The sequence below is a fragment of the Neovison vison genome, chromosome X (genome assembly GCF_020171115.1).
Source record: "Neovison vison isolate M4711 chromosome X, ASM_NN_V1, whole genome shotgun sequence".
NCBI lineage: Eukaryota > Metazoa > Chordata > Mammalia > Carnivora > Mustelidae > Neogale > Neogale vison.
The window spans coordinates 37905168-37928344 of record NC_058105.1 but is presented as its reverse complement, the minus strand read 5'-3'; the positions used below and the strand labels follow the sequence as shown (position 1 = coordinate 37928344).

Genomic DNA, 23177 nt, shown 5'->3' with positions numbered 1-23177 from the left:
AGCAGTTCAGTTCCATCTTCAGGTTCCACTTCTTTCTTTCCTTTTTTTTTTTTTTAAGATTTTATTTATTTATTTGACAGAGAGATAGAGAGAGCAGGAACATAAGCAGGGAGAGTGGAAGAGGGGAAGCAGGCTTTCTGTCGAGCAGGGAGCCTGATGCAGGGCTCGATCCCAGGACCCTGGGATCATGACCCGAGCCAAAGGCAGATGCTTAACCCACTGAGCCACCCAGGCGCTCCTTCAGGCTCCACTTCTGATTCTAGTTTTCTTCCTCTTTCTTTTGCATCTGTAGTTCTTTTCTCTATGGAAGTCTTGACCCCCTCAAGTCATCCACGAGGGTTGGGATCAACTTTTTCCAAACTCCCATTCATGTTGGAATTTTGACTCCTTGAGCCACAGGTCGCAGAATGGATGTCATGTTAGCAGGCATGAAAATAACATTAATGGCACACATTTCCACCAGAGCTCTTGGGTGACCAGGTGCATTGTAAGTGAGCAGGAAGATTTTGAAAAGAGTCTTTTTTTTTTCCCCCGAGTGGTAGGTCTCAACAGTAGGCTTTAAATATTCAGCAAACCATGTTGCGAACAGATGTGCTGTCATACAGGCTGGTGTTGTTCCATTTATAGAGCATAGGCAGAGGAAATTTAGCATAATTCTTAAGTGCCCTAGGATTTCTGGAATGGCAAATGAGCATTGGCTTCGACTTCAAGCTTTGGTTTCGAACATCTGTATCCAGCTGCTTTAGCACTTAGTAAGAGAGTCCGCCATTCTCTGAAGCTTTGAAGTCGGGTGTTGGCTTTTCCTCTCTAGCTATGATAGCCCGAGATGGCATCTTCTTCCAATAAAAGTCTGTTTGATCTGCATTGAAAATCTGTTGTTTAGTGTGGCCACCTTCATTAACTATCTTAGCTAGACCTTCTAGAGAAGCTGCTGCAGCTTCTACGTCAGCATTTAAGGAGACAACTTTACTTAAACCTCATGAACCATCCTCTGCTAGCTGCACATTTCTCTGTACAGCTTCCACACCTCCCTTGGCCTTCATGGAATTGAAGAGAGTCAGGGCTTTGCTCCGGATTAGGCTTTGGCGTAGGGGAATGTGGTGGCTCGTTGGATCTTCTGTCCAGACCACTCCAACTTTCTCCGTATTCACCAAAAGTTGTTTTGCTTTCTTACCATTCATGTGTTCACTGGAGTAGCACTTTTAATTTCCTTCAAGAACTTTTCCTTTGTAGTCACAGCTTGGCCAGCTGCTTGGCTTAAGAGGCCCTGTTTTTGGCCTACTGGCTTTCAACATGCCTTTCTCACAAAATTTAATCATTTCTAGCTTTTGATTCAAAGTAAGAGGTGTGCAACTCTTCCTTTCACTTGAACACTTAGACGCCCCTGTAGGGTTAATAAATGGCCCAACATCCGTATTGTGTCTCAGGGAATAAGGAGGCCCAAGGAGAGGGTGAGTGATGGGGGAACAGTTGGTCAGTGGAACAGTTAGGAACACAGACAACATGTGTCGATTAAGTTTGCTGTCTCATGCGAGCGCTGTTTGTGGCGTCTGAAAAAAATTACAGTATAACAGCAAAGATCACCATAACAGATCACCTTAACAAATAATAAAAAGTTTGAAATATTTAAGAATTACCAAAATGTGACACAGTGATACAAAGTGAACAGATGGTGTTGGAAGAATGGCACTGATAGACTTGTTCAATGCAAGTTTGCCATTGACCTTCCATTAGTTAAAAAAAATAAAAATAAAAAAATGCAGTATCTACAAAGTGCAGTAAAGCAAAGCAGGATAAAATGAGATGTGTCTGTATGAGGTTTGAGTTTTTCCCCATCATTACAAACACCTGTGATTGTCTTTTATCTTAGCCTTTCTTGTGGGCATGAAGTGGTATGTCCTTGTGGATTTGATTTTCATTTCTCTAATGGCTGATATTGAGCATCTTTTCATGAGTGCACCGGCTATTTGCTTGTGTTCTTTGGATAAATGTCTATTCAGATCCTGAGCCCAGTTTTAATTGGGTTGTTTGTCATTTTATTGTTGTGTTTCAAGGGTTTTATGTATTCTGGATAAGAGACCCTTGTCAGACATAGGATTTGCAAAAATTTTCTCTCATTCTTTGTGTTGTCTCTTTTCTTTCATAATGGTGTCCTTTGAATCACAGAAGATTTTAATTTTCATGAAGTCCCATTTAGCTGTTTTTATCTTTTGTTGCTTTTGCTTTCTGTGTCACATCTAAGAATCCATTCCCAAATCTGGGGTCGTGAAGATTGACTATTATGTTTACTTTTTAAAAAAGATTTCATTTATTTATTTGCCAGATCGAGAGAGCAGGAGAGCACAAGCAGTGGGAGCAAGAGAGGCAGAGGGAGAAGCAGTCCCTTGCCATGCAGGGAGCCCGATGCAGGCCTCCATCCCAGAACCCTGGGATCATGACCCGAGCTGAAGGCAGTTCTGAGCCACCCAGGCGCTCCTACTCTGTTTACTTTTAAGAGTTTTATAGTTTTTGCTTTTACATTTAGGTCTTTGGTTGAATTTGGCTTAACTTTGGTGTGTGGTTGTGAGATGGGGTTCACCCATCTGTATGCATGGGTCCACTTGTCTCAGGACCATTTGTTGAAGAGACCGTTTCTGCCATTGAACGGTCTTGGCACCCTTGTTGAAAATCAGTTGTGTTTATTTTTGGAGTTTCAACTCCATTCCATTAGCCTGTGTGTCTCTCCTTATGCCAGTACCATGCAGTCTTTATTATTGCTTTGTAAGGAGTTTTGAAAGCAAGTCATGTGCGTCCTTCTTCTTGTTCTTTTCACCTTGTTTTGGCTATTTGGAGTCCCTTACAGTTCCATAAGAATTTTAGAATTAGCTTGTCATTTTTTACAAAGAAGTCAGCCGAGATTTCAATAGTGATTTTGTTGAATTGGTCATCTGAAAATTTTAAGGAGGAACATAACATTATGAGGGCTCTATTTTAAGAATAAGAACCTGACAGTAATGTAATGTATGAACCCTAGAGTAAAGGAGGGGAGATACTGGAGACCTGGAGATCAGATAGGAAATTGTTATAGTAGTTCAAGAAAATGAGAGGGACTAAAGGAGGAAAAGATGGTGAGGATAAATGTGAGATATATTGAAAAGGTTGAGCTGTCAACATGATAGGACTTGGGGACTGACTACATGTGGAGGCAGACGAAGGGGGTGCCATGAACAATAGCTCCAAAGTTTGAAAATAGGTTAACTGATTAGATGACGTAGTTTTATAGACTCTGTGTTTTATTTATTTTTCCTTCTTTCTTTTTTTTTGAGAGAGAGAGAGAGCATATGCATGCATATGCATGTTGGTGGGGGGGGAGGGTAAAGGGCAGAGGGAGAGTGAGAAAGGAAATCTTCAGCAATCTCTACCCTTGGTGCAGAGCCCAGTGCGGGGCTTGATCTCATGACCCTGACTGAGATCATTACCTGAGCTGGAATCAAGAGTCGGATGTTTAACTGACTGAGCCTCCCAGGTGCCCCTAAAATTATTTTTGATTTACAGAAGATTTGTAAAGAATATTACAGAAAATTTCTGTATGCTTTCACTCAGCTACCCTAATGTTAACATCTTGCATAATCATGGAAAAATTATTAACACTGAGAAATTGTCATTGGTGCTATGAACTGAACTATAGATTGTATTCTGATTTCACCGATTTTTTCACAAACGTCCCTTTACTATTCCAGGGTCCATTCCAACTAAATTAGATTTAGTTGTCATGTCTTCTTAGTCTTTTCTGTCCATGACAGTTCACCATTCTGTCTTTCATTACCTTGACAGTTTGAAGAGCACTGGTAAGTTCCTTTGTAAAGCGTCCCTAATTTAGATTTATCTGATTTTTTTTCTTGCTCAGATTTTGGCAGTTACAGACAAAAACAGCACAGAAGTGAAGCTTTATCCTTTTTGTGTGTCATTTTAGGGAGTACACGATGATATGTCTTCTTACCAGCGATGTTAACCACAGTCATTCAGTCAACACAGTGTCTGCCAGATTTCTCCACCATGAAGTTCTTGTTTTTCCTGGAAATTTAACATGAGCTGTGCTGATATAGCTCACAGTAGGGATGGATTTTTCTACTGAGATCAGAACAATTATAGTTCTTAGGTATTGAGTGCTAGCTATACACTAGGCATCGTGCCAAGAGCTTTGCTTGCTCTGTTGCATTTGATCCTCTCCAAAACCTCGTGAGACATAGATACTATTTTTGTCCCTGTTTGAGAAACGGGAATTCCTCCAGTTTCTTGCCTAAGCTCACTGTGCCGTGAATGGCAGAGACAGCCTGTGGACCCAAGTTTGTTTTGACTCTAAAACCCATAATCTGAACCACTTAGCAGTGCTACCTGTCTTGCTTTCATTCTCTTAATAGGGATGAATTTACCAGTGGGACCAGAAAGCTTGGTGTTTATGAGCTAAGCTTCTCTGGCCCCTTGCTAGTGCTTGGGTGTGGACATGACAAAATACACCTCTCTGTGACTCTCCTTGTTGGATTACTCAGTGGTTGAGCAAACCCATTTTTTTTAAGATTTTATTTATTTATTTGACCCAGAGAGAGATCACAAGTAGGCAGAGAGGCGGTCAGAGAGGAGGAAGCAGGCTCCCTGCTGAGCAGAGAGCCCGCCGTGGGACTCGATCCCAGGACCCTGGGATCATGACCTGAGCCTAAGGCAGAGGCTTTAACCCACTGAGCCACCCAGGTGCCCCACCCCATTCTTTTTTAAGGTATAATTCAAGCAGGTTACAATCAGTTCTTTGAAGTCTAGGAACCATCCTGGTTTTAAGATGACCTTATAACCTTCTAAATCCATTTTAGGTTGATTCTAAAACCCAACTCTTTATAAGTATGCTTATTTCCTTTTTTCCCCTAAATTCTTAAGAGAAAGCTCTCTTTTCATCAGTTCTTTAAACTGACAAAATTGGTAATTTCTCAGAAAGAGGTAAGCAGAAGGAGTTAATGGAAGGATAGAGGGTGGGCATTTAATGAAAGGCTTCCTGGAGAAAAGGGTGCTTAATTTTGTATTTGAAGGATAAATAGGGATTGGCCAGAAAATTTAAGATGAGAAGGCCATTCTGGAAGAGTGAATCATATTAGCAGTAAAGATTGAAATTTTAAAAATAAAATTATGAAAATAGTAGGTGACTCTTATATAATCCCAGGGTTGTGAGACTTTTAAACATGACAGCAGAGACAGAAGCCATAAAGGAAGTGACAAATATATCTGATTACATAAAGATAAAAAACTTCTGTATATAAAAAAAACTAACATAAGCAAAGTGACAACACTGATGTCCTGGGGAAAATATTTGCAATAAATATCAAATAATCTGTATAAAATATCATTAAAACATAAATGGCTCTTACAATACAGTAAGGAAAAAAACACACCAGTTATAAAATAGGCAAAGGCCACAGGTGGTCACATACCCAAAGAAGAAATATAGCTGTCCAAAAAACATGTTAGAAAATAGTCAAACATTTTTGTTCATTTGAAACATACCAATTAAAGGAATAAGTTGAATGTGTGTGTTATTGGGGAGGAAAATAATTTTCTCTCTACCCTTCTAGGTTCTTGCCAGAGATCCTCTCCCCCGACCCCATAATTAAAGACCAATTAACAGGAGAGAAAAACAAATGGAAGTTTAATAGCATGTATGCCTTCTGCAGACAAGGGAGAGAACCAAGAAAATTGAGTAACTCCCCGAAATGGCCCAATCTACCACCTTAAATACCATCTCTAGCTTAGAGACAAAGGGAAGACATTGGGTGGTGGGGGTTGTATAGGGCACAAGGCCAGTTATGGGAGGGGACCAGGAAAAGCATGGTAATCAAGGGTAAGGTCATTATGCAGGTTGAGGTCAGTGTCTTCTCCATTGATAAGAGTGTCTAGAGTTTAAGTCATCCTTCTTTTCCTGGTGGGGGGGGGCAGTTCTTACAAATGGAGATTTTCCTTATAAATGTAAATATCTCCTAAAAAAGGGTAACTTCTACTTACTTTTCAGAGCTTGTCCCCTGTCTGCTGTTGTGTGTGTGTGTGTGTGTGTGTGTGTGTGTGTGTGTGTTTAAATAACCAGCCTTAAAATAATCCTTATGCCAAAGAGACTTATTTCAGGGTGGCAAATTCTGCTCCCATTCCGTGTTTTGCTTTTTAAACAGGTTGTAGCAGAAACACTTTCTCATATGTTGCTGGTGGGAGTATAAATTCAAAGAAATTTTCTCGAAGGCAGTTTAGAATTATAGGTTAAAAGCCTTAAAATGTATATTCCCTTTGAAGACCTAGAACTCCTCCTTGCACAAATGTAGACTAAGGAAATAGTAAAGGATCTGAAAACGTAGACATAACAACATGTGCAGTAGGAGGAGATTGGTTGAGTAAATTGTTGCATATCTATAATTGAACGAAATGGAGCAATTAGAAAATGAGGTTGTAGAAGTGTGTTTATTGACATGGAGTATATTCAGGGTACAATTTGGCACAAAGCATGAAGCTTCCAGGTTGAAGAGGTAGACAGTGTCTGGAGCAGAGAAAGTGTTGTCTGCAATGCTAAGAAGTTTGGGATTTTTCCGTAGAAACTGGCAAGTCATTTTGTAGGATTTTAAGTGGCAGATGAGAACAGTGTTTTAGGTAGATCTTTCTTTCAGCAGTGTATCTGGCGGTGGGAGACCAGTGAAGAGATTATCTCAGTGGTCCAGGGAGAGAGGGTGTGGGTCCAGGAGTATGATCATTAGTGACTAGAGCCTAGGACAGACTTTGGGCAGTTCAAGGAATGGATCTTCTCTATGGTTGGTAACAGTTATAAGCACTCAGGAATCCCTAAATCGCTGTGTACCATCCTAGGAGATAGGACCAGGGGAACTAGAGCCATAGGACAGGGCCTGAGAAGATTGTGCACCAGACCAAACACCACTCACCTGGTCCTCTTCCATGGTTTCTGTTTCGTTAAGTTTTTCTACCCTCTTCACTGATTTACCTGGCTAGTTCCTCATTTAGAATAGTCTTGGCAAGTGGCCTTTTTTTCCCCCCCATTACACTGCCATAGTACCGACACTTCCTCCCGCGAACAAAATTTAATCTTCCTTAGGCGTCATGAAGATGGGGATTTATCAGGTTTAATGTTGGAGTGAAGCAGTTGATGGGAGGCTGGACAATGATGCCAATGAACTTTGAACTTGTGAGGACAGGAACAGGAAGGAGAACAAGTGATACCAGAGGGGTAGGTTGGGTGGGGAACCAGAGCAGTTCAGAGGTAGAGGAGGAACTGGGACAGCTGCCTAGATTAGGTGCTTTGAAAAGAGCTGAATTTACAAATTGCCAATGTTAAAGAACAAAATTCAGCAGGGTAGATTTGAAGATCTAATTGGCTTTACTAAGAGATTCATGAGTCAGGCAGCATCCCATCCAGCCAGGGGAGGGGAGTTGTACAAAACAGTTGGTTTCTATAGGAAGTAAGGTGGGGCAAGGGAGTTATTAGCAAAGGAGAAAAAAAGGAAAGAAAGGATTGTTTCAGGCAAGGTCCCCTTCCCTTAGGGGGAGGGGCAGAGGGTTTTATTAGCTGGATTACATCATCTTTCTTTGGAGAATGGAGTATTTCTCTGGTGCTGGCCAGAAAATTCCAGATTGATTGGCTGAAAATTCTACTGGGGGGAGATGAAACTGCAGTTAAGTCTTGGTTTGTTATCTTGGAGGTGAGTGACTCCACCTTGGGCCTGTGGCTTTCTTTTAGCAGTGGGAAGGAGAACCTTGAAGTAGTACAGGGACCTTTCCTGGGGAATCTGAGAGGGTATGGCTTTGAATGGAACCTGTACCTTTTCTCCAGAAAAAGACCTCCATTTTGTAAGGATCTAAAGAGTATCAGAGCCCAGCAAACCTGGTTCTGAATGAGGTGGCTTGGGGCTAAGATGAGCATGTCTTTAGGGAATGTTGGACTCTGCAGCCCATCTATATAAACTTAATTTGCTGCCCCGTTTGATTGTGTTTGGAGAGGGCTCACCTTATAGTGACTACATATTGTGAACTGTGTGGTGGTACAGGTGTGGGGGCATTGGGGTGACTCTCCATGTGCCATTGGGTCAAGCAGTAGGGCTAGAGTCTGAAGAAGAGAATACCGTAAGGTGTGGACCATGTCAGGTGTGAGGTGGAAGATGTGTTGAATTGGGAGTTTACGGGATCTTGGTACTTGGTTGGAATGTTTTCCCTTAGGTTACTTCATCTACAAAGTGGAATTTAATAACAAGGCCCTGCTCATCTCCCAAACAATGGGAGAGTAGAAGTGTTCTGTAGCACCTCCTTCTGTTCTGTAGCACCTCCTTCTGTCTGTTACCACCTGTCCTTGTCCTTTTCTTCAGGTGCTGAACTGGGTAGATTTCAGCATGAGTACAGAAGCACCAGCTTGGTGATGGGATACGCTCAGACACACAGACACATTCCCATCTTCCTACTGTCCTTGTTTGTGCTTCTGAGTCTCCTTTCTTCCCACCCTGTTTGCAACTGAAGGGATCCGTTAACTTTCCATCTGCTAAAACATGCTACAAAAATTTGGTCTAAAACATGCTATGAAAATTTGGAGGCAAATGGCAGCCCAGCAAGGAAGAAAGCAGGGATGTTCAGTCCAAGGCTGGGGGCCCACTGGGCCTCTGAATTAAAATGTTATTTCTACATGGCTCCTTTGGTTAATGGTGATTATAGATGTGGCTCCAGAATGCTAGGGCAGAGAGGTTCAATGTCATAAATCTTTGAAGTTGCTGAGGGAGGCCTTGAGTTTACTGGAAATGGAATAGGATGGATTTGGGGTCCTTTTTCAGATCTGCTGATGTGGCATTCTACATGTACCTGATTTAAAGGTTGCTCAAAGAAGATACTCTCTATCTTGGTGATGGGAATAGACACACCAGATGAGAAAGGCCAAAGTGTTGATGGGAGTGGCTTGGACCATGTGAAACTGTTGCAGAGCTCATTTGGGGTCAAAACTAGATTGATTAGCTGCCTCAAAAGAGATTAGACCCATCGTTGGGTTGGGGCTAGAGGCTTTGCTCCCTTTAGTAGGTTTCTGGGCTTTTGCCATAGGGCTATCATGAGTTAGAGGCAGCCAAATGGAGCAGGTGTAGGGGAATCTGTCCCAGGAATCTGGTCATCTCTTCTTGGCTGTGGGAAAAGTTAGAGTTAACTGTGGGGCCCAGTGTTGTATTTTTGCTTCTCTGTTTAGCATGTTAGCATGAAGTATCTTGGCTATTCCAGAATCTCAGGAAGGCTGCTGTCATGGCTCTTAGGTGACTCCAAAAGTATTGAGGACCTTTCCAAGGTGGTTGGGGGCCCCTGTCTATTCTCTGTATTCTGTACCTTGTGAGTGAGTGTAGTCTTTGATGGCCTGATGCTTGGTAACTGAGTGTAACCTCCAACTTGGTCCCTTGCTTCAGGTGAGTAACTTTACTGCTGTGTCAGGGGTAGAGAATACCAGCTTTGTTTCTTTCTTTCTTGGATTGCTCCTGAAGAGTAGGGTGGGGAGTGGGGATAAATTAATGTTCAGATGATTGAGAATCCAAATTGAGAGTCCTTATCCCAAACCATTCAGGTCAGATGTATTTCAGAAGTCAGAAATTTTTGGATTTCAAGGTAATACAGAGGAACCTGGGTGGCTTATTTGGTTGAGCACTTGACTCTTGATCTTGTGGTTATAAATTCAAGCCCCTTGTTGGGTGTAGAGCTTTACTTAAAATAAATCAGAAAGTCAATAGAGTGAATATGGAGTATTTTATATACCCTCCCAGTAGGATCTGGGGTAACACCCCATAATCAAAAGATTATTATTAATATCATTGTTATTTTAAAGATGTATTTATTTACTTATTTATTTATTTTAGAGAGAGATTGCAAAAGAGAGCATGAGCAGGGGAACAGAAAGGGGAAAGGGAAAGAGAATCTCCAGCAGACTCCCTGCTGAGCAAGGAGCCTAATGCGGGGCTTGATCTCAGGACCCCTGATATCATGACCTGAGCCAAAATCAAGAGTTGGATGATCAACAGACTGACCACCTAGGTGCCCCCAAAAGATACTATTTTTATGGAAGCTATATGAATACTCAGCATAAGTGGAATAAAGGAGTCCATGAATAGTTTCAGCTCAGTTCAAGTCATACTTGCTATCAAATTAGCTTTGAAAAAACCCATCTTTTGGTTTTTAGAGCTTTTTGGATTTGGTGTTACCAGTGAAGGATTATGGGCCTGTAACTGTCATTGGTTTTGCATTATTAATCAAATTGATCCACAGGGGGAAAGGCTCGTTCTCAGTGGATATTTCCTTTTCTGGGTTCTCAGGTGATGGACTCCTGGCCACGTTCCTTTCAAGACCCATTCTCTTTTCCATTCTTCTTTCTCTTCCTCTTGGTAGGGATTCAAGCAGGTGTCTTTCTTTGTAGTGATTTTCCTTATAGTGCCCTTTATTTCTAAATGTAGATTTCGAGGAAACCAAAGAGACAAATGCTAAAGAATATACACATGACAGAGCGAAACAAGTTTATAATGCAGATAGCTTGTTTTTTAAAATTTTAAAAATATTTTATTTATTTGACAGGGAGACAGCAAGAGAGAGAATACAATCAGGGGGAGTGGGAAAGGGAGAAGCAGGCTTCCCGCTGAGCAGGGAGCTTGATGCAGGGCTTGATCCCAGGACCCTGGGACCATGACCTGAGCTGAAGACAGATGCCCAACAACTGAGACATCCGGTGCCCCACAGATAACCTATTTTAATAAATGCTCACTAGAGAGGGACATGTATCAGTGACTTTGTAAACCACACCATTAAATCACTGTATAGGAAGGAGCTCCACAAACGTGAGCTTCATTCTTTCATTAATCCTTAGTCCTGTTGAATGTCTTTGACTCCTGTAGTAGTCCAGGCCAAGGTCAAACAGTCATCATATTTGGCTGCCAGGAGTGGTCGAGTCTCCTGGGGCATTTGTTAAACATGCAGATTCCTGGAGTCCCAGACTTTTGGAGTCAGCATTCCTAATGGGGGAGCCTAGGAATCTGCATGTTCAACCAGTTGCTCTGCAGAGGTTTTGTTGTCTCTCTTGAGAACCAGTGCTCTGATGAAGGTCATACAGATGCAGTTGTTCTATAACCCAGCATGGAACCGATTTGTCTCTTAGAAGGACGAGGTTCTTGTTTGGTTTGCCCTCTGGGGAGAATAGAAGAGTAGAACTACCTGGTCATGGTAAGAAATAAGCCAATCAAATGTGGGGGAGGAAAAGTAATTTTCCCTCTACACTTCTAGGTTCTTTACTGAGACCTCCTCCCCCTAGCCCTCCTACCCACCGGGCCAATGTAATAAAAGACCAATTGACAGGAGAAAGACAAATGGAGGTTTAATACCATGTGTACCTCTTGCAGACATGGGAGAGACCCAGGAAAATTGAGTAACTCCCCGAAATGGCCCAAGCTACCACCTTAAATACCACCTCTAGCTTAGAGACAAAGGGAAGACATTGGGTGGTGGGGGTTGTGTAGGGCAGAAGGCCAGTTATGGGAGGGGACCAGGAAGAGCATGGTAATCAAGGGTAAGGTCATTATGCGGGTTGAGGTCAGTGTCTTCTCCATTGATAAGAGTGTCTAGAGTTTAAGTCATCCTTCTTTTCCTGGTATAGAGGGGGAACAATTCTTACAAATGGAGATTTTCCTTATAAATGTAAATATCTCCTACAAAAGGGTAACTTCTAATTACTTTTCAGTGTTTTTCCTATGTCTGCTGTTTTTAAAAAATAACCAGTCTAAAATAATCCTTATGCCAAAGAGACATATTTCAGGGTGGCAAATTCTGCTCCCCTTCAAAATCAAAGGGAGGTTTGGAGCCTGGAGGTGGCAATATTGGTAGGGTTGCCAGATAGAACACTGTAGGCCCACTTAAATTTGAATTTCAGATAAACAATGAATAATGTTTTTATATAAGTATATCCTAAATATTGCATGGAACATACTTACACAAAACATTATTCATTGTTTATCTGAAATTCAAATTTAACAGGGCCTCCTGTGTTTTTATTTGCTAAATCTGGCAGTGCTGGATATTGATTAACCCACCTTCCCCTGTGGGAGGCAAAGCAGCTGGCATTTATATGCTTTGTCCCATTCATGGAATATATTTTTGTTTGTCTTAGGTTAAAAGCTTCTCAGACTGGCTACTATATCATATTGACATTGAGGAGTTGAAAAATTGAGTCTTGTTCTAGAGATTAAAAGGAACTGTTCTAGAGACCCCCCCCCAAAAAAAAGCCTAAGAAAGGCTTTTCCCATCTTGCCCATCTTGCCCCCAAACACTCCCTCACTCTCTGCGTCTCTCCCTCTCCCCCACTGTAGCTCTGTCTCACACACACACGCACACATATGCACATGCACACACGCACACGTCCACACACCTAGATGCCTGTGCAAACAGAAACACGTTTGGAAAACCACGTGCTTGCCTTTTCAAGTTTTTATTTTATATTGCATTCTTTGTGTTAGAGTCTGGTTATTTATTGTTACTATGATCATTTTACTATTGTTATTGAAGTCACATTGTCTGTGTCCAGTACTGCTCTTGATGACCATACTTAACTCTTTTTCAATTGCAGATCTTTCTCCTGGCCTGCCCTCCGTGTCCTGGAGCTATCGTCGTCTTCAAGTAAGGGAAAATCCGGTTTTTGCTCTGTTGCCATTGCTATTCCAAATGTTCGGTCTTTTTGATAACAAAGAGTGATGAGCATGTTGATGTGAACATCTTGGGCCTGCCCCGCTTTGTCTCTGGGCTTCTCAAGGAACAAAAGGCTATGCGGCCCAGTGAAACACTGGGCTATGACATGCAGAGACTCGGCTTTGGTCAAGCCCTGACAAGTCCTCTTTAGCTAGTGTTTGTGGTAGTGGTTTCTGGCCAAGTCCTGCTCCCTTGGAAGGTTGCTGACTTCCTGCAGTTTCTCTTGAGAGCATGCTGGGGGCCACACACCTTCCCTCCTCTTAAGAATCTTTGTTTTGGGGGCGCCTGGGTGGCTCAGTGGGTTAAAGCCTCTGCCTTTGGCTTAGGTCATGATCCCAGGGTCCTGGGATCGAGCCCCACATCGGGCTCCCTGCCCTGCAGGGAGCCTGCTTCCTCCTCTCTCTCTCTCTGCCTGCCTCTCTACCTACTTGTGATCTCTGTCTGTCAAATAAATAAATAAAATCTTCAAAAAAAAAAAGAATCACTGTTTTGTGGTCCAGCTGCTCCCCTGAAGACCTTTGTTCTTCTGTTTCTGTACTTTGTTTCTGTTTCTGTACTTCTATACTTTGAAGACCTTTGTTCTTCTGTTTCTGTGGGTTTTTTTTTCCTTAAAGTGCAAATTAAAGTAAGGGGAAGAAAATATCACCTTTACCAGTCCTGATTTTCTTAAAAATAGCAAGCATCAAATCCATTAAAGTGTACTGCTGACAAATCATGTTATCTGAGGGCAAATTTGCTTCAAGGAAATTCTCAAGAGACCCAGAACCCTCCTTTTAACCATGAGTTGTGACCATCTCATTTATCAAGCCTTTTATTGGAGTTGCTAATGAGAAGCTAAATTGACCAAATTAATTTCATCTCTTTCCCCCTTCCCTGGCCCCCATTTTGGAGCTGTTCCTGAAATGGCTGCAGGCCAGAAGGAGGAGACAGGAAGTAAGGGGCCCAGCAGATCCTTGGGTAATGGAAGAGTGGTGTAAATGGCTTTCTGATTTACTTAAGTCATTAAAGTGTTAGGTAGGGGGAAATATACCCCATTTGCTGCTTCAAACAGCTCCTTGGAATAGCCACTTAGTCTCTTGCCTTAGGTGAGTAACATTCTACTGGATGAGGGCAAATGGATCCTGATCTCACATATCTTGTACTTGAAAAGCTCCTAAGTGGAAGGCTATTTAACCCTGTTTCCCTCCCTTCATTTCCCAAAATGAGCTCTATTTTTCAGTGTAATGTTTTAAAGTAACATTTATTGGTTTTATTTCATTATTATTAAAGTAACAATTCTCATTATAGGAAATACAGAGACACATAAAAAAGAAAATAAACATCATCCTTAATCTACCACTAAGACATAATTTTGGTTACTGCTTTTTTTTAAGAAGCAGAGATCATATTTAGGATTCTTACTGTATCTTCTAAATTTAATTCAATTTGTATACGTGTATGCATATGAAAGTACATAAACATGACTGCTAGATTTTTTTTAGAGTGGCTCTTTTTTTTTTTCCCTCTTGTCCTTGTTTTGTTTGACTCCTACTTCTGCCTTTCCAGACCTGCAGATTACCAAACCAGTATGTATCCTTCCAGATTTTACTCTGTACTCATTTGGTACACACACACACACACACACACACACACAGAGGGATTTTGGAATGTTTTACTATTGTTGTTCATTGATGGTTTTACAAAAATAGAATCTTATATTAACTGTAATACATCTTGCTTCTTCACTCAACAATATCTCATAGGAATCTATTAAAGTTTATTGGCATATCTTATTCCTTTATGAAGCTGTGAAATATTTCATGGATGCACAACTTATTTCGCCATTCTTCTCATTCCTTTTTAAGATTTTACTTTTAAGTAATCTCTCCATCCAATGTGAGGCTCAAACCGATGACCCTGAGATTAAGAGTCATGTGCTCCACTGACCGAGCCAGCCAGGTTTCCCTAGTTATTCTTCTATTCTTGAATGTTTGTATTCGTTCTTTCCATATTGCTGCTACTATAACCAATGCTGAAATCAACATCTTTGTGCATATGCCCTTAAATACTGGAGCTTTCAATTTGTAAATATATATACATACACACACAAGTGTTTACATATAAATATACATATTTATGTTAATAGATATTTCCATTCTGATATACAAAAACAGGCTGTAATAATTCGCTTTCCCTTTTGTATGTAAAACATGAGATTATTATTTTTTTCACATCCATACCAGCATAAGGTGTTATGATTCTTTTATAATTTTGACAACTTAATGGGTGCATTTCCTTGGCTACTAATGAATTTCAGTATCATCGAATAATTTTTATCCAATTAAATTTATTCTTTGAATTGTCTGTTCATACCATCTGCCCCTTTCTTATGGGTTGCTTAGGTTTTCTTAATTTGTAAGACTTCTTTGTATGTTTTGGATATTGTCCCTTTGTCTATCGGCATTATGATAGATATAATTCCCAAATCTGGATGTGCTGACTTGGCTGATAGTATATTTTGCTATGTGTTTTTTTACATTTTTTTTTATATTCAAGTATGATTACTTTCTTATAGCTTCTGGGTTCCCAGTTTTAGTTAAGAAGATTTTCTTAAAGATGGCTACCTGGTTGTGCTAGCGTGATGTATTACATAATCCCTACTTTCCCCCGTGAACTGAACTACCATTTTTTTCACCTATTAAACTTTTTACATATGAGACTCCACTCATAGTTTCTGTATTCAGTTCCATCTGTTTGTCTATTTGTGTACTCAGATCATATTGATTTGATTATATTAGCTTAAATATTTTTTTTATCTATTTATCAGCATTTTTTTCTTACATGTAAATTTGAAGATCACTTTTATTCAACCCTCCCCACCAGCCCTGTTTGGATTCTAATTAGAATTGCATTAAATGCATATTTTGGTTTTGTGAGAGCTGATGTTTTAAAATTATGTAGCTGTGATATAATGTAATATAATGTAATCTAAGAAATTGTGTTTTTTTCCCATCTGTTCAGATCTTGTTTTATGCCTTTCTTGATACATTTATTCCTAAAGAATAATAGCTTTTCTGTCCATTATGAGTTGAATATTGCTCTCCTTTCCATTCTGAAGTGCTTCATACTAGAATAGAAAAAGCTTACTGATTTTAACAGTAGTCTTCATATCTCACCATCTTACCAGACTCTCTTATTAGTTTTGTAAAATTTATTTTCATTTTATCCTGTCTTTCTGATGGTTACACTGGTTATTTTCTTCGGTTTTTCTTTTGCTTGAAACTCAGAGTGAAATAAAAATGGTGTTCTTGGGCCACTCTCTCTAAAGTGATTTTAAATGGAGAATGTCTCTGTGTGTCTCCGTATTTGCTGTTGGTGTTTGTTAGCCCATTACATGTAAAGTTTCCACATTTACTTAGAGGTATTTTCAAATAAAACAGTTCCTGCATTTTATCAAACGCTTTTTCACGTCTCTTGAGTATGCTTTTTTTTTCTGTTTAAGTATTTGATACAGTGAGTTATGTTGAAGAATACCCTGATTTCAAATTACTGTTATATAGTGACGTAAGTCCTGCTAGTCATAGTGTATTATTATTATGCATTGCTGGAGTCCATTTGTCAATCCGTTCTTTAGAACCCTTGCCTCAGAATTCATAAGCAAGATGGGAGTCATTTTTTTTGGATTCTTTTCATGAGTTGTAAGGATTAAAATGGAATTGCAGAGTACTTCTCCTTCTCTGGCTTAGAATAATTTAATTACCAATGGAAGTTATGTGGGGTTTTTTTTTTTTTTCGACTTTTAAAAATTACTTTTCTTTCCTTTCTTGGGTGGTGTTTGTTATTTTAGAAATTATGTTTTTTTTTTAATGGTCAGGTAAAACTCAACTGCAAAGCTCATCTGGTCCTAGTGACTTTTTCATTTCGTACACCCATACTCACCTTTCCAGTGTCTTCTCTGGTAATTTATTCATATCTTTGAGTCAGTTGTGGTCATTTATCTTTTATTCGGAAGTTACCCATTTCTTCTGAGTTTTCAGATTTGTTGCCATGAGTTGAGTGAAGCATGTAGTAGCCTCTTATTTTGTAATTTTAAAAACTCTGTCCTCATCTATAGTCATGTCTTCTTTCTTCGGTTTAATCTTGTCTGTCTTTGTGTTTTCATTATTTATAGTTTAGTCAGGTTAGTAAGTACTCTATCTGTTTTTGGTTGCTTTATACAACCTGGTTTTGGATATAGTTTTATATCTACATGGTCAAAAGGTGTGTTTTTATTCCTTTCCTCCTTGCCTTCTTTAATTATCATTTTCTATTCTGCTTTATTTACTTAATATCATTATCCCCATTTTATTACAAAGTCATCATCCACATCATTTTAAAATTAAACTTTCTATATTTTGAGATAATTATATAGCATAATGAATATCATATCATAATACGGATGCAGTTGTAAGAAGACTACAGAGAGATGCTAGGTGCCCTTCACTTAGTTCCCTCCAGTAGTAACCGCTCGCAAAACTGTAGTGCAGTGTGAGAACCAGGATATTGACATTGGCACTGTCGAGGTATAGCAGAGGTCTATCACCATGCAGGTCTTCCCTGTTGCCTTTTTATTTATTTATTTTAGTTTTTAAAAGATTTATTTATTTATTTGAGAGAGAGCGAGACAGGGAGCGTGAGTGAGAGGGGAAGAAGGAGAATCTCCTGCAGACTCCGTGCTGAGTGTAGAGCTCAACTTGGAGCTTGATCTCATGACCTGAGATCATGACCTGAGCTGAGACCAAGAATTGGATGCTGAAGGGACTGAGCCACCCAGGCGCCCCTACTCTTGCCCTTTTACAGCCACGCTCACTGCTCTCCCACCTGCGTCCTGTCCCTGACCCCTGGCAACTCATCTGTTCTCCATGTCTGAAACAGTGTTATTTCAAGAATGCTATATAAATGGAATCATACGGTGTGTTACCTTCAGGACTGGCCTTTTAAAAAATATATTTTATTTATTTATTTGACAGAGATCACAAGTAGGCAGAGCAGCAGGCAGAGAGAGGGGGAAGCAGGCTCCCCGCTGAGCAAAGAGCCTGATGTGGGGCTTAATCCCAGGACCCTGAGATCACGACCTGAGCCGAAGGCAGTGGCTTAACCCACCGAGCCACCCAGGTGCCCCAGGACTGGCCTTTTTTAAGCTTATAATTCCTTGCAGATCCATCCAAGGTTTTAATCATAAGCGTGATTTTTCATGGGTGCATACTAGTCCACTGTGTGGAAATACAACATGCAGTGCAAAGTTAAAAATCAGTATTTCAGAAAATAGTTCTCAAAATAATAACTGCACCTTACATCAGTATAGATCCTTCCTGTTTTCAAAGTACTTTTCTTAAACAAGCTCATCTAATCCTTCAAATAATGCCATGAGATAGGGACTATATTATTCATACTACAAATCAAACAGTTGGGGCCAAGAGGTGTTAGATAGCTTGTCTAACATTACAGAGTGGCAGAACCAGGATTCTCTTCTTTTCCTGCTAATGCTCATAATCAGGTTTACTGTGTGCTTAGGGATGGGGGAGAAACACTTAACATGGGTTATCTCATTTAGTTCTTCCAGCAAACTTACGTGGGTGGTAGAAATTGTATCCCCAGTTACATCAAGTTATTGGAGGCTCAGGAAGTTGAAGTGACCTTGGTGTTTTCTGCTCTCTTGCTCTTCTATTATTATTTAAGGCATTAGAACTATGAAAGCATCCTAATGAAAACTCCACAAATCTCAGTGTACACTGATGGGCACCACTTTATGTCAGTATGTTTTGGAGGTTGCACTGACTAGCACTATAGCCCCATCTCTTGTTTTTTTCTATTGGCCCTTTGCTGTGCCAGCCAAGCATGAGTTTGTCTGCTTCCCAGCAAAACAGGGGCTGGCATGTTCTTCTTGGAGGCATGCCCAGACGCTGCAGGAAAGGGGTATCATGTGCCCAGGAGGCTGCCCGCCCCATGCTGGGCAGGGGCTGGCAATTCTTTTTAGGGTGGGCAGGGGGCGGGATTCTCCACAGGGTTCCCAGCGTGCACTTGACAAGAGGGAATGGTGGTTCTCCCGTGTTCTGGCTGGATCCCAGATTGCTTCACTTATGTGCCCCTCCGTTGATATGTGACCGGCTAAGTCTGCAACTAAGAAAGGCTTCCTCAGCAGAAAGCATGTATGCGGAGGACAGAGCTGAAGTCAGCAGGGATTCCTTCCTGGCCCACCATCACAGCAACCTTGGGCATGGTGCTCTTTTTTTTTCTCCAATTTATTTATTTTCAGAAAAACATTATTCATTATTTTTTCACCACACCCAGTGCTCCATATGCAAGCCGTGCCCTCTATAATACCCACCACCTGGTACCCCAACCTCCCACCCCCCGCCACTTCAAACCCCTCAGATTGTTTTTCAGAGTCCATAGTCTCTCATGGTTCACCTCCCCTTCCAATTTACCCAAATTCCCTGCTCCTCTCTAACGCCCCTTGTCCTCCATGCTATTGGTTATGCTCCACAAATAAGTGAAACCATATGATAATTGACTCTCTCTGCTTGACTTATTTCGCTCAGCATAATCTCTTCCAGTTCCGTCCATGTTGCTACAAAAGTTGGGTATTCATCCTTTCTGATGGAGGCATAATACTCCATAGTATATATGGACCACATCTTCCTTATCCATTCATCCATTGAAGGGCATCTTGGTTCTTTCCATAGTTTGGCTACCGTGGCCATTGCTGCTATAAACATTGGGGTACAGATGGCCCTTATTTTCACGACATCTGTGTCTTTGGGGTAAATACCCAGGAGTGCAGTTGCAGGGTCATAGGGAAGCTCTAGGGCATGGTGCTCTTTTAAGAGAGGATGAATTCTGTGGCTTGGATATCGAAGGTACCAGGATATGGCTCTTCAGGGAAGAACCACTCAAAACAGCCAAAATGAGTGAAAAGAAAGTGGCTCAGATTCAGAGAGGTAGAGAACAGTGCTCCAGGTACACACACAACACAACAGGCAGATGCTCATAGAACAGCACCTGAACTGCCTGCTGTGTTGTGTGTTTATTCCCTGTAGAGGCATATCCTGGTACCTTCAATATCCAAGCCACAGAATTCATCCTCTCTTACTCAGCTTTGAGCAAAACCCGTACATTTTTAGAGATTGTTCTGGGTGTACTGTCCTGCTACAAACTTCAAAAAAAAGCTACCTGTCTCAATCACCTTGATCACACATACTCAGCCCCATAATATGAACCAGGCTGTGTCACCGGTTCATAATCAATTAATTAATTAAGGTATTATTGACATATAGTGTTAATTTAGGTAAATAATATAGTGATGCAACAATTATATATATTATAAAGTGTTCACTGGCGTAAGTGTAGTTACCATCTGTCACCACACTAAGTTATTACACTAGTATTGATGATAGCCCCTGTGCTGTACTTTTCGTCCCTGTGACTTTAATATTTTATAACTGCAAGTCTGTACCTCTTGATCTCCTTCAGCCATAGTGCCTGTCCCCCTACCCTCCTCCAGTCTGGCAATCGCCAGTTTATTCTCTGCATTTATGAGTCTGTTTCTGATTTTGTTTTTTGGTTTGTTTTTTGGTTTTGTTTTTTGGATTCTACGTGTAAGTGCAGTCATATGGTATTTGTCTTTTTCTGACTGACTTATTTCACTTAGCATAATACTCTCTAGGTCCATCTCAGTTGTTGCAAGTGGCACAATATCATCCTTTTTGATGGCTGAGTAATACTCCATCATCTTTCCAGACTGTAGCTTTTCTATCCATCCATTGATGGATCAAGGTTCTTGATGCCTAAGGCACCCTTTTGTGAACCTAAGGGAGTGGAAGGAGGGCCTTGTCACAGGGGAGCCAGGTCCTGCACAGCTCTCCCCACCCTTCAGATTTCATTATAGAAAGCTCCAAACCCGTACACATTATGCCAGTTACTCATTATATATTTTAATCTGTGTATTGTCACTTTGTGTTCTCTGCCCAGTTACTACATAGGGTTATTTCTCCTCTTGTTGGTCTGCACAAACCATCCATATATAGAGCATTAATCCTTTATCAACTTTGCAGGAAGTGTTTACCCCAGATTGTATTCTAACTTGTTGATGTTGCTTTTGATACACCGTTGATGCTTTTATTGGACAAACTGCTTGGTTTCCAAGCTGCCTTCAGACCGTGATAATTTCTTCTGGTGCTTTTATGCCTGAAAATTTTCCCTTTCAAAGATCAGGTAGACAATCTGGTTTTCTTTTTTCTTTGTCTGGGCTTTTTTGTTTTGTTTTGTTTTTCATTTATTTTTAGAAAAAGCAAGAGAGAGCAGGGGGAGAGGCAGAGGGAGAGGGAGAGAGAGAATTTTAAGTAAACTCCATGCTGAGTGTGGAGCCGACATGGGGTTCAGTCTCACAATCCTGAGTTCATGACCTGAGCCAAAATCAGGAGTTGGACACTTAACTGACTGAGCCACCCAGGTGTCCCGACATTTTGGTTTTTAAATTGTTTTTTAAAAAATACTTAGCTGTCAGTTCATCTAAAATTTATTTTGTGCCTACTATGAGGTAGGGATATACTTTATATTTTTTTCCTCAAATTGTCATTTTTTTTGGAGCACTGTTTATTGAATAAGCACTCCCTGTGATTATTGCCGTTGTGTACTTAAATTCTTATGTATTCTTATTCTTATTTATTTTGGGGGCTTGTTGTACTATTCCACTGATTTCTCTTTTGGATCCTCGCCAGTTTCATACTCTCATCTTTGCAACAGGCTAGCAGGCCTGATTTCTCTTTGCCATTGTTCATAGCCTGTTACTTTACCCACACTTTTTTCTTAGCTAGTCTGAACCACTTTTTCCTTCCAAATGAACTTAGAATTTTTTTGTCAGATTCTCCTTCAAATTCTATTAATTTTGACAGAAATGACTTTTACGTAAAATGCCATTAACATCACTATAATACAGAGTCTGTACGTATAGGAAAAGATGTGGTAAATTTCTTAATGTATCCAACTCTTGTGTTAACCGTGAGTGCGTATGTGTGTATCCCATGTGTTTCTCATCAGGGTCATTCGTGGACAATTTGTAGTTTATGGTATATTTATTATTTATTATATTTTCAAAGTAGTTATTACTGGTACACATGACAGATTTTGATTCTACATGTTCGTTTTATCTTTGGCCACCATGCTTAACTATTTTAATAGTTTTTCAGTTGCTTCACTTGGATTATTTTGAAAATTAATGGTGTCAACACCCATATGGTAATCTTAGCTCCTTATAAAGAGTGAAACTCCTCCCCATCCCACACCCCTGTTTCTAGCCTGATTGTATTGGCTAGAAGTTCTAGGACAGTATTAAATAATAGTGATACTGGCAGGAATTGCTGCCCTGTTTCTGATTTTAATGAAAATGGTTCTAGTGTTTCACTGTTGATTCTGATGAAGGTTGTTGGTTTAGTTTAGATGTCCTTTATAATGTTAAAGAATTTTCTTATTCTTAAATTACCAAGTTTTTTTTTTAAATCAGGATTGGTTGTCAAATTAACTAATTTAGCTAATGGTTTTTAAGAGTAAGTTGAGAGGGTCATTTGAGTTTTCTCCTTTGAACTCCCCATTTGGTATGTTAAATAAATAGATTTCCTAATAACAACCTTTGTTGGATTTCTAAGGTCAACTTTCCTTTCCCTCTGCATGTCTGCAAGAGATTCAGGATTGGATCCCGTACTGCGAATTTGATTGATTTTGCTCTTTGCCATCTTGAATGTGATACTTATTTCTGCTGCTACAGTCTTAATGTCTTTCTAATTCTTTCTTGCTTTGCTACTCCCTTTCTCCCCAGTTTGGTGTCTTTCCTTCTCAGTACTTTTTTAAAAGTCATCTCTGTACCCAACGTGGGGCTCAAGCTCACAACCCCAAGAATTAGGAGTCGTGTGCATCACTGACTGAGACAGTCAGGCACCCCTCCGCCATATGCTTTATTCTGATGGCATTCTCTACCCGTTTCAGCAAGTCCATGTTTTCTCAGATTCTACGGAGGATGCCGTTTTGTAAAATACTTCTTCCGGTTTTGTAAAATACTTCTTCCGGTTCAGACACTAAATTTACTTTTGTGCTTCCTCAAAATAAAAATAATGGGCACTTCTGCTGCTAGAGGCTCTCCTAGGAACCATACTGGTTTTTTGGGTGTGTTTATACATATTGAAAGGAGGATTTATTTATTATTTGTTCAAGGTAGGGTCTCTGGATTGCCTTTGAGTATTCTCATGTTCTCTTTGGTATTGGCCAGAAGCCCTTCTCAGCTCCTCATCTTGGTGAAAGGTAGACAGATATCCATGGTTTCTTAGCCTGTTTGCCAGCTTCATCTAGTGGGTTCTTGTCAGACCTGGGCAGAATCACTTACCCTACCACTAGGTTCTCTGATACTCTGAGCA

General features: G+C 40.4%; 1 protein-coding gene across 6 annotated transcripts in view; it reads left to right on the top strand.

Annotated features, from left to right (window-relative positions):
* The window catches only part of TMEM164 (transmembrane protein 164), a 158428-nt gene that overhangs the window by 54587 nt on the left and 80664 nt on the right, over window positions 1-23177 (top strand). For all 6 annotated transcript variants that reach the window (XM_044235706.1, XM_044235704.1, XM_044235702.1 and 3 more), the window contains one exon: window positions 12635-12684. Coding sequence is in view for 4 of the 6 variants with exons in the window: in XM_044235704.1 (XP_044091639.1) it covers window positions 12635-12684 (50 nt within the window). In the remaining 2 variants the exon portion in view is untranslated. The remainder of the gene's footprint in view (window positions 1-12634; window positions 12685-23177) is intronic.